The sequence below is a fragment of the Mixophyes fleayi genome, chromosome 2 (assembly GCF_038048845.1).
Source record: "Mixophyes fleayi isolate aMixFle1 chromosome 2, aMixFle1.hap1, whole genome shotgun sequence".
NCBI lineage: Eukaryota > Metazoa > Chordata > Amphibia > Anura > Limnodynastidae > Mixophyes > Mixophyes fleayi.
Window position 1 is genome coordinate 363503405 of NC_134403.1, and position 12412 is coordinate 363515816.

At 39.1% G+C, this 12412-nt stretch overlaps 1 protein-coding gene across 1 annotated transcript in view; it reads left to right on the top strand.

The window, feature by feature from the left end:
* The window catches only part of UMODL1 (uromodulin like 1), a 76189-nt gene that overhangs the window by 44296 nt on the left and 19481 nt on the right, over nucleotides 1–12412 (top strand). The window contains exons 8-11 of the mRNA XM_075197844.1: nucleotides 708–965; nucleotides 3195–3307; nucleotides 7152–7353; nucleotides 11367–11501. Of these exons, the coding sequence (XP_075053945.1) occupies nucleotides 708–965; nucleotides 3195–3307; nucleotides 7152–7353; nucleotides 11367–11501 (708 nt within the window). The remainder of the gene's footprint in view (nucleotides 1–707; nucleotides 966–3194; nucleotides 3308–7151; nucleotides 7354–11366; nucleotides 11502–12412) is intronic.

Here is a 12412-nt window from a genome sequence, read left to right on the forward strand (position 1 = left end):
AGGGGGAGGGAGGTGGTTAAAGGGTGGACTAGTTAAGCATTAGTTAAGCATTAGTTAAGCATTAGTAACACCTTCCATGGGCAGGCGATACTCCTCTGCGGACTTGTCAAGCCCCCTCAAACAGCGCACTATATTGTGGGCCACATTTTCCCTAGTGGGTCCTTCATACCCCAGTCTGACACTGCTGAAGCCTGTCTTCTCTGTATGTTCGCCAACAGTGTAGGCCGCACTGATTCCATAGGAAATGGCAACCCAGCGGAGGAACCCTCACTAAATCCCTACACAGCGGGGCACCTATTATAGAGGGAGAGCTAGTCTAAAGTAAACAGCCCTTTAAATTCTGGTATCATTTGCTTTACTTGTGAGGATTGGTTTGATTGGTACAAACATCAAGGGCAGAGTTGGTATTCCTGCCCGGTTCTATATGTATAATGTTTTATAAAGTACCCCAAATATCTGTAAACATTATCAAGGACACCCTAATGTATATACATTGATACTAAGTAACCCTGCTGGTCTGTAAATGATTGTAATATCTACGCTGATATGTTATTATTTATGGACACATTAACTATTTATTTTGAGTTACATCTAACAGAATTACCCCTTGTTTGAGGTAATGCGTTGTGTAGGCTCGGAGACCCAGCTGTACATCAGAGTAAAGACAATGATACATTTCTAACCGTCCTCTTTTCATGTCGTTATAGATTGCTCCACATTCCTCAATCACAGTGTCAGTAATGTGACTGCCAGTGCTTTTCAGATACACTGGAATACTGATTGCCCGGAAAATTACTTGTATAACATAGAAATATGGACATCAAAGGGCTTTCACAGAAAGAACACCATCGCTGAAACATCTATGAATATAAATGGACTTAATGCAGGAGAATTATATCATGTGCTTGTCACATTTCAGGACTGTGCTGGACAGAAGCAGATATGGGAGGAAAGAGTAAAAACAGGTAAATTATTTTAAAAAAATATATATATATTTTTATGAAATAATTTTAACAGAAACAAGCAAAATAAAGTCCAAATGCAAAAATTAAATAGAAAAACAAATGCCAAAGGATTAATCCAATCTGAAAACAAAGAAAACATATAATAACACCACCTTATATTTACCTAATAAAATATATGCACTAGCCACTGCTCAGCAGTGCTCCCTGCCTGCCGCTAGAGGGCATAGTAATACATGAATGAATTGTCAGTCATCATCCCAACTATTGATAGACTATAAATTCTGCAAAATGCGATTTTACAAATACCATACAGAAGACCATTCTGTGAAGCCTGGCTTTCCTACTTCCTATCCTCGGACCTTCCCTCACTCACCATGTGTGACTTCAATATCCATATTTACAATCCCTCCAATGTTCCTACCTCCAAACTTCTCTCTCTCTCTGCTTCATTTGGCCTCTCCCAGTGGACTTCCTCTCCCGCCCACTGTAATGGTCATTCTCTCTCGACATGGTCTTCTCCTAACTCTGGGATATCTCCTCTCCTGCCTTACCCATCCCAGCTCCTAAATCCACATTTACCATGTGTCATCTTGATGCCTTCAACTCTGGCACATGGTCTTCCTCACTTGAAACTCTTCTATCTCCTTTAACTACCCTGACATGTCCCAACGAGGCTTTCTTCCATTTTTCAACCACACCCTGACTTCAGCCCTTGATTCAGCTGCTCTCGCCACCTGTCTAAGGCCCCGGCAATCCGTACCCCCAATCATGGCATTTTGTGAAGCACAATTGGAACTTGAAGATTGCATCATAGGAACTTCACATCACTGTGAAACCTATTTCATGGGAAATTTGTAGACATTTCAATAATATCTACTTCTGATCAGTATTCCTAATATTCTGTATTGAATTCTGCAGGTGTTTTCTGTTAGTGAGACTAGGAGAATTATTTATGCATAAAACAAAGTGTCTTATATCTTTTAATAATAAACCAGTCTGGCGGAACTATATGTTAAAATTTACTTTTCTTCTTTAAAAATGTTAAACCAGTTTATTTTATTCATATACTCTGGATAATAAAACTATTGACAAACCAGTAAGGCTCACTTACGAAAGAGCAAGTGCTCTTTTATGAATGACATGCGCCTACTTTTGTTCAAATGCTCCCAGTTTTATGAGTAACAGCAGATTAATGCCAACTAGGATGGTAACATCTGGGGGGTGTAAAGTTTTCATCCTCCGATAGGACGAGTTTTGCACACGCATCCAAGAATTTCATTTTGCAGGATGAGAGCACCTAAATGAGATAAAGGAGTGGAGGGGGGTAAATTTGGGGGGTGCTTTCTGCTTTGAAGGAGGATGCCCTTTTCTCCCTGCAGAAGGTCTTGATTTGTCCACCACTACTAATCTGGTGAAGATTAGGGGGTATATTTACTAAACTGCGGGTTTGAAAAAGTGGAGATGGTGCCTATAGCAACCAATCAGATTCTTGCTGTTATTTTGTAGAATGTACTAAATAAATGATAACTAGAATCTGATTGGTTGCTATAGGCAACATCTCCACTTTTCAAACCCACATTTTAGTAAATATACCCCTAGATCTAATTCTATAATTAAAATGAGACGCATTTCGCAATTTCCAGCTGCACTTATATGGATCAGTGAATTTCTTGGCGCATTTCAAAAGATGCAATAACAACACTCAAGCACACAAAAGTGACACATGTAATAAATGTGTTCCTGATATCTCCTCACTCTTATGATTAATTTAAGACATTTGTGAAGGTAAACTGGGCAACTTTTGTTTTATACTAAAACACAAGTTTAAATAAATGAAAGTGTCATCAGGTTAGGTTATGAAATGACAGTTTACTTCTCTGCCTTTTTTGCTTAAAGTGTATTTTATTTACTGTTTACTAAATTACCTATACTTCTCCCACCTCTCGTATGATGTGACATGATGACCAAGTGCCCGCCACGACAGTCACTTGGAGGAGCAATTTTAAACAATTTAAAAAGAAAGACAAAGTCATTATCATAAAATGTTGCATTTTATGGATTGTGCTCCAACTTACGGAAAAAAAAAAACATTATCTGAAAACCCCTCAAGTACCAAACATTCCAGATAATAAATAGTTTTCCTGTGTATTCATTGATGGCTGTGCTATGCTCTTCTGTAACACAATTAGTTACATTGCTTATTTATCTCCTTCACCTGTCTCTTTACAGAAGCAAATGTACTTAACGGAACTCTGAGGATCCAAAACTGGAACCTCACAGAGTCTCTGCTGGACCCCAATTCTACAGATTATACAGCATTCGTAGAGGCATTTGTGTCAGAGGTAAATTCATAAAGGTCAACAATCTATTATCAATGTTATAGCAGAATTAAGATAAACAGAAGTCCTTGTAGGATTTATTTCGTACATAGGGGGGTATTTAATTGTTAGCAAGTTCTTTTTTTCCCCGCCATGTAAAAAAAAATAAAAATCTACCGCAGGTTGACGGCAATAGCGACCATTTTGAGTTAGCGCAGCGGGAAAACATGTGCAATTCAATTGAAAAAGAGGGAACGCTGCGCCCGCGCATTAACAATCGTGTTTGCGAGATTTTAGGGGAGTGAAGGGGAGTTTTAACGCGGTCATGTATAACACCAAAAAAAGGTTTTGCATACATGTCCATACATTAGATTGCAATACACATTGATAATATCTATATTACAGTACTTTATTTAGCATATTTTTTAATTGTACTATTTTGTACCATACAATCATCTATACTATGACAAAACACATTACTGCATTCATATTTGTACCAAAAACATACATAAATATAATTAATTAGTGGTTTTTACATTTTTTTTTTATTTAATTTTTTTCATTTCATTATTTTTTCCCAAGAAAATCAACTTACACAAGTTAGGCATTAGTGAAAAACATAAGTTGAACTTTTTTCCACATTTTTACATGATTTGAAATACTTTTCAGAGGTTTTTTTATTTTTTACACACCCCAAGGAGGTGCGAGATAAAACAGCATATTTTCTTGTTTTACCCGCTGCGTTAAAAAGACAATTGAATAGCTTTTAACGCGACCTTCTACTAGAGCGCGAGAGGACCGTTTCATGAAATAAAATGTAGCGTTAAAAATGGAATTGAATTGCGGGTAAAGTTAACCCACTCGAAAATGATAAAAAACAGAGTTAAAATGACAACGGGGAAAAAAACAACAACTTGCTGACAATTGAATACCCCCCCATTGTGTGAGTTCTTGACTCTTGGTGTTGGACTTATTACTATAATAAATTAAAACATAAACAGAATGGGGAGTAGAGATTTTTGTCATGACTTGTCAAGTGTGCAACCAAATTATATGGCATAACCTATCTTTTAGTTTAAATAAGGATATTAAAAGCACTGTTCCTTTTTAAATGTAACAATATTAGTACTCATTTCCCTATGTAGGTAAAATGCGTGAGAGTAAGTCCCTATGTAGCCTCAGACACATCTCTCTAGTCTTAGAAGGGTGGAGAAGCGGAGGAAAGGAGTATTTCAACACAGGCACAGCGCTGAATTTCCTAGGGGAATCAAGCCCACAAAAACAACGCGGGCTCCCCTAGGAAAAACTATCCCCATGCTTAAAGCACAAGGGCCCGTACCATACCCCTGGAGCAGTGGGTGTGGGATAATAAAGAGTAATTGATAAGAATGTATTTTTTTGGCTGGTGAACTACTGTTCTCAGTAAACTCTGCTATGTCTAAACGTCTTGGGTATGCTGGCACTAGTAGAACTAAAAGTGCCAGCATGCCCTGGAATCCAGGACTCGCTGGGACCTGTAACAAATACACAGACATCACAAAAAAAGTCCCCACCCCCATCAGAAATTCATGCAACATGAATGATAGGCTGTGAGTCTGTCAATGAGTCTGTCAATCTAATGTACGAGGTATGTCTATTAAATAACGAGACTGATTAAATAACTCACCTTTATTTATTGGTAGTACAAATTTAATGTTTGTCCCCTTCAATATACTCCCCATTTGTACTAATACATGGCTGTAGTCTTGTTTTTCACTGGTCGAAGGCACGGAGCAAATAATTTTCTGTCACTCAAAATGTGTCCCTTTAAGCACCGATTTAACTTTTGGGAAAAAATAAAAATCACAAGGTGCTAAATCGGGCAAATATGGAGGATATTCCAGTGTAGTTATGCGTTTGTTGGTCAAAAACTGCTTCACAGACAGTGCTGTGTGAGCAGCGCATTGTCCTGGTGAGGAAAGAATCCATTTTTCCACAGTTGCACCCATTTCTTTCTGAGTCTTTCTATCAGCTTTTTCAAAACGTCCTTATAATAATACTGATTAACTGTTGTGTCTTCTGGAACCCTGTGGATCTGTGTCATTCTGTTGGTGTTTTGTGCAATTTTACCAAAAATTTCAAATTGACATGTTGTTCAACTTTTAAACTTAGCATTTTTTTGGCACTCTACGGAAAACACAACCAAACTAAATGGCAATCAACTGAACGTCATAGAGTGTTGCAGCTTGTCATGCAGGGTCAGACATGTTTAAGGTTACTACGTATGCAGTTATAACCAGTTCTAACTGCTTTGTTTACTAGGTGGAGTCACAGTCTCGTTATTTAATAGACATACCTTGTATACAGAGAAGCTTCGCCCTGATTGGTTCAGAGCGTGGGAAAGCAGCTCTGTGTTCGTCAGTAGTGGCGAGACAATAATATAATACAATGGAGATCATTGATACATGAACAGGCTTGGGAAGGTTGACATTGTGACAGGGGGACCCAGGCGTCTCTCTACCGAATGATACGCTATAAGCGAATCTTCCTACAACATACATATTGCACATAGTGCGCTGAATCCCATGTTCTGTATCACAAGACACATGCAGCTCTGCATACCCCAGTAGTTGCAGGTTATTTTTGGTGTGTATTTTACATCTGCGTTTTTTACATAAAAGTCGTCCAACTCCACATTCTCTTTTCTTGTCTCTCTTTTCTTTATTTTTTATCTCATTTCATCATTTGTGATTTGGAGTTTGTGTTTTTGTAATGGAATAAGAACTGAGGGCTGATATAAGCATGAGGGGAATTAAAATCTGAGGTTGTGTTCATTAACTAAAGTTCACCTCTCTAAAGGTTAAAAGTTAACAGGAGATGGGGTACGCCAACCTGATGTCACTAGAGGAGGGTTAATGAATAATCAATAAAAAGTGAGGGGCAAAGTGAAAATCATTCTCTAGGAACCAGGACGTTGCCCTGTCCACCCTCCCTAGTATTGGATGTATTCTCCTATCTGTTACGGATTTGTGAGGGTTCTATTTTTGTGCCATTATTTTCTTTTTGTTTGCCGATTCCTGGCCTGGTATAGTGTTTATATTTTTGGAGATCCTGGATATTTTTGTTGCTGGAAAACGCAGTGCAGTCGGCGACCAATGATTGGTGGGCGGACATTAAAGTGGTGGGCATTTTGAATCGTTTACCTTTTAAGAGTGGGCTATAGTTTTAGTTCCTCCTTTCAGCACGGAGGGGGTACATGTTCTGTATTGCCCGGGATAATTGCTCCCGTTAAGGTAGATATGTGCATCCGATTAAAAGTTGGTACCCATGTTGTTGATATCCAAAAGGGGAGTTGACCTGCGTTGGGATATCCGGGTTTGGGATATCTGCTGTTTTCTCCTCCAACATCTATTTTGCCAAAATAAATTCCTTTGATTTTGACACAAATTCAAGTTTGGTGTCAATTTTTTTTAGGTTTATGCTAAGAGGGGAAAGAGAGGTTATGTAAGGTAAAGAATGTCCACCGCATTTTATATGAAGTTCATTTAACACCATTTTTAATTTAATTTTTTGTTACATTTTTCTTTTGCAATAAAATTCTCTCAGTCTAGTTATGAGTCCTAGCAGTAGCAAGTATCCTAATGTACAGTCAAGTAGTCCATTGTAAAGAAAGGATATAACACATACCTTCCAACATTTAATATTTGGAAATAAGGACACTTTATATCAGGTCTCCAAGTCACCTAGACTATGTACCGATCCCCTCAAACCCCACCTCCAAACGATGCCATTCTGTCCTATACTACAAAGCCCCAACCCTTGCTAAAATGTTGACTATAATATGCATACTATTTTTTCATGTGTTTTCTTTTCTCTCATTTCTTTTTAGGTAAAAAAATCTTTATCTAATGAGATTCCTCCGAAAAGGGTGACAGTGGAGGTTCAGTCACTAAGACCTGGGAGCATTATTGTCAATTTCCAAATAATTATCGATGACTCTAAGGATCCTATCAACCTCACAGCATCGTCCTTCTCTCATTTCAATCAGAGCGGGGTGTTTACAGTTGATCTGAAATCCATTATAATCACAGGTAACTAAAAACAGGTTGAAGAGAAAACAGGATATAAATTCCGCCAACTTGAGATAAATTTAATTAATGTGATCTATAATTCAATTAATTATGTTCCCTATCTCAGGACACCCGAAGGTCCTTGAAGATGTTTTTGTTTTGCTTTTTTTACACATTAAAAAATTAAGGCAAATTGTAAAAACAAACAATAACCAATGATAATAATAATAAACATCCAATAGTGAAGTACTAAAATAGGAGCATATTAAATATCTTATTATACATTCACTGTTTCCATAAAACATATTTTTTTGTTTGTACTAATGTGTTGGTATATACTAATGACATGGTATAGATGATTCTATAGTAAAAAATAGTTAAATAAAAAAATATGCTAAAGAAAGTACTTTAATGTAGATATTATCAACTAGAATGGTTGTGTAATGCAATCTAATGTATGAAAATGTATGCCAGTCCTTTTTTTGGTGTTTTACATGACCGGGTTAAAACTCTCCTTCACTCCCCTAAAAACTCGCAAACACAATGATTAACTAAAAATGATCGGTATACCAGTTGAAAACCCGCGGGTGATTTTTTTTGATTTTTTTTTTATGCGGCGCGAAAAAAAATATCTCAAGGTCAATTGAATACCTCCCTATGGATGGGAGAAAAATTACATTGTTACAATGTATTTAGTGATTGTAGTGTGATTTAAATGTAACACGAGGTGCTTGCAGTGCAATAATAAGATGATTTATGAGATGGTGGTACAATGATATATAATAATTGTATAATGACCGACTCCAGCTGATCCTAAGGAGATTGTCTGATTATATATCCTAATAATCAGCTATTTAAGTGTAACAATGCACAATATATGGTGACTGAGATCAGGATCTTAAAATAATATATCTCTTTGATATTGCGGTGTGACTAGTATAGTGAATAAAATCTATAATACAATAGTGTAATAAGAGACAGACGATAAATGTAATTTCAAGGTGCATATATAATTAATGTTAGTATCAGAGACAGTCACTAGAAATAATTCATTACAGCAGGTAAAGGAAGATATTATATAAACTGAATACATCAAAACTTGAGATATAATGTCATTTGTTTAAACCAAAATAATAGATGAAACTTTAGTATTCTATAATAAGTAGGAGACCGATTACTATTGGTTCTATGGTTTTAATAAGTTAATGCACAGAATCACAAATAACGGGTTTTCATTGTTTTTATATATTTTGCCATAATCATGGGCTACTAGGCAGTATATATATTATTTTAATCAAATTAATTTTTATTTTAAATCTTAATGAACTAATATATTGGCCCCTAAACAGAATATTTTTTCCATCCTTTTCACAATGGAACCACCATACACTAATTGTGTCTCTTATAGTGATTTTAAGATAGGTCCACAGAACCCCTCAAAACATTACATAAATTATACTAACCATTTGTATGGCTATCATTAATACTAACCTTGTGCCAGATGACTATTGTATTAATCGCTAATATCCTGTCTGATTCAACATATATAATTTAATGTAGCATTTGATGGGCCTTGTCCAGCATACATATAATGTTTCTAGAGTATTCATTTACACCAAAATATTCAATCATATCTGGATATTCTAGACTCGTACTATATACTTATGCATCGTGAACGTGTATCTGAGCTATTATACTCTCTGCAGCAGTAACAATTTATGGTTGTTGAATAACTCCTTTGGATATTGTTCATTCATTAGTTCTCAATGGTTCATTCCTCTGTTCAGATCAGTATTAGTACATGTCCACATTCCAACTGCTCCCAGCAGGGTAGATAACCTGGACTTATATAAAGGTTCAGTGAGACAGTGACAATCTGCATCTTGACTGTTGTGATTAAGAGGGAACAATAGGAGAAAGGACAGGGATAGACAGGAGCAGGTGGTACCGGAGGGAGAGGAGCAGGATGTAAGGGAGGGAGAGGAGCAGGGGTAAGGGAGGGAGGGAGAGGAGCATGGGGCAAGGGAATAAGGGGAGGATCCTGCAAAAGTGAAGGAATGAGAGGTGCAGGGTTAAGAATGGGGGAGAGGAGCAGAGGTAAGGGAAGGAGGGAGAGGAACAGGACTAAGAAAGTAAGGAGAGGGGACCTGGGTAAGGGAGGGAGGGAGAGGAACAGGACTAAGAGAGGAAGGAGAGGGGGCCTGGGTAAGGGAAGGAGGGAGAAGAACAGGACTAAGAGAGTAAGGAGAGGGGGCCTGGGTAAGGGAAGGAGGGAGGGGGCCTGGGTAAGGGAAGGAGAAAGAGGAGCAGGGGGTAAGGGAAGAAGGGAGAGGGGCCTGGGTAAAGGAAGGAGGGAGAGAGAGGGGCAGGGGGTAAGGGAAGGAGGGAGCGGGGCCTTGGTAAGGGAAGGAGGGAGAGGTGCAGGCGGTAAGGGAAGAAGGGGGAGGGGCTTGAGTAAGGGTAGGATGGAGAGGGGCCTGGGTAAGGGAAGGAGGGAGAGGAGCAGGGGGTAAGGGAAAGTAAGAGGGGCCTAGGTAAGGGAAGAAGGGAGAGGAGCCTGGGTAAGGGAAGAAGGAAGAGGAGCCCGGGTAAGGGAAGAAGGGAGAGGAGCCTGGGTAAGGGAAGAAGGGAGAGGAGCCTGGGTAAGGGAAGAAGGGAGAGGAGCCTGGGTAAGGGAAGAAGGAAGAGGAGCCTGGGTAAGGGAAGAAGGGAGAGGAGCCTGGGTAAGGGAAGAAGGGAGAGGAGCCTGGGTAAGGGAAGAAGGAAGAGGAGCCTGGGTAAGGGAATAAGGGAGAGGAGCCTGGGTAAGGGAAGAAGGGAGAGGAGCCTGGGTAAGGGAAGAAGGGAGAGGAGCCTGGGTAAGGGAAGAAGGGAGAGGAGCCTGGGTAAGGGAAGAAGGGAGAGGAGCCTGGGTAAGGGAAGAAGGGAGAGGAGCCGGGGTAAGGGAAGAAGGGAGATTTTTATTATTGAACAGCTGCTCTATAAAATTCCTCTGATGGCTATTGTAGAGCACCAAGGCCGGCTGTGACAGTATCACGTTAGATATCGTTACATGCACTGACTCAGCAGCAGAGTAACCTGGGAAACTATTTTAAAATATTGTCTGCTATGATGCAAAAAACAAAAAAAGAGAGCACTGAAACCAGATAAATACTAACTGATCCCTCCCCTTTTATATACAGTTATATATACTATACAGTTATATATACTATACAGGCTTCAGACTCCTGTCAATGAGAGCTGCAGTTCAGATAAAATCACTGTTTATGTGAGTAATATACAGCTCCTAATACACTTTTTATCGCTATAATACAAGGCAGCTGTGGTTGCTTCGTCTTGGACGCAACAAGATTTTGAAAGATTTCTCTTTTTTATGATTTCCATCACATCCCGGGATGACTTCAGGCCTCTCTAGTCTTTCACTTCAGTCAGCTATAATAGATATTTGTTTATATAACTCCAATCATATCCACAGCGATGTACAGAGGAGATGTAATTATTCACATCAGTCCCTGCACCATCAGAGCTTACATTCTAATTTCCTACCACTCACACTCACAGAGTAGGGTCCATTTTGGAAGAAGCTAGTTAACCTACCAGCATGTTCTTGGACTGTGTGAGGAACACGGAGCACCGCACGCAAACATGGGAGAACACGCAAGCTCCACACAGATAGAGCACTGATCGAAATCAAACTCATGTCCAAGTGCTGTGAATTAGCAATGGTGACCACTGTGCCACAGTGCTGCCCATATATGGAGATATATGTATATATAATAATAAACATTGTTGTCAGATGAGATAGCAGCATATAGCACCAATCTGTACACCTGTTAATGTTCCATAGATGTAAGTGATGTATATTGTAGTGTTCCAATAGTTTCCAATTATTTTTATACACTTGACCATGAAATTGAATTACAAGAGGCACAAAATTAGAAAGACCTGAGTACATTATTAGTAATTACTTTATTATTATAATACTTCTGACACCATTCTAGACTTACCTTACTAATTGTGTTATTTTGTTGCAGATTCCAATGAATGCCTGTCATCTGATGATAATGACTGTCACCTGCACGCAGACTGCGTCAACCTGGATCCATCATACACCTGCAAATGTCACTCGGCATTTGTCGATACAGACCCCAGCAGACCTGGGAGGAATTGTGAGGGTGCAGGGACTCTCCCCTAAATTAACAGACTGAAAATTGAAATAAATTAAAAATATAATATTAGATCAGATACCTGATTTTTTTCGTAAATTTAAATATTAATGGGCATTTTGCACAAAGTTGGTTCCTCTTTTTCTTTCCCGTTTTGAGCCATAATTTGTGGAAAGGCAAAACAGGCAAGAGCCTAGGGCGACAAAGTTATCAGGGTGATATTCAGCAAGGGATGAATCGTTTTTATGTATTTATCTTCTAGCGGGAATGCATATGGGATTGGAACCAGTGGTGGAAGCGGGATGTATATGGTGGTATGCCATACCGCCACTTCTCTTACTGCTTTAATTGTAAAACTATCAAATTCCAGTCACTTATATTCTCATTACATTTTCCATACCGTCACTTCTAAATTTCCAATTTGACCACTGGTTGGAACTGTATGGGGGCCTAATAAAATAAATTAAATCAGAAGACACTTACAAGTCACATGTCCCTTGGTCACACCCACAGTGGGTGGGGCCTGAAGCAGAACCTAGTGAGTTCTTATTGACAGGGTGATAGTAGTAGGCTGCTTGTTGGGGACGGGATCTCTCTTGTTAAAAGGGGCAATGTATATATTTTTTTATCAGAATCAACCCGTCAGGAGCTAGTGACTTCACTGAGGAATGAGACGTGACGGTGCCTCATGCCTCAGTGATGTCATCAACTCCTTGTGAATTGATAGGCTGCAGTCTAAGAACCATTGGTTCGGCCCATAAACAGGGCCATCTTTTCCATTGGGCATGATGGGCAGCTGCCCAGGGGCCCCACGGGCAAGAGGGCCCCACAGGCACGGCTCTTAATGAGAATAAATAATCCTGCAAAAGAAAAAAACCTGCAAAAAAAACCTTCAAGGGTCACTGAGCAAGTAT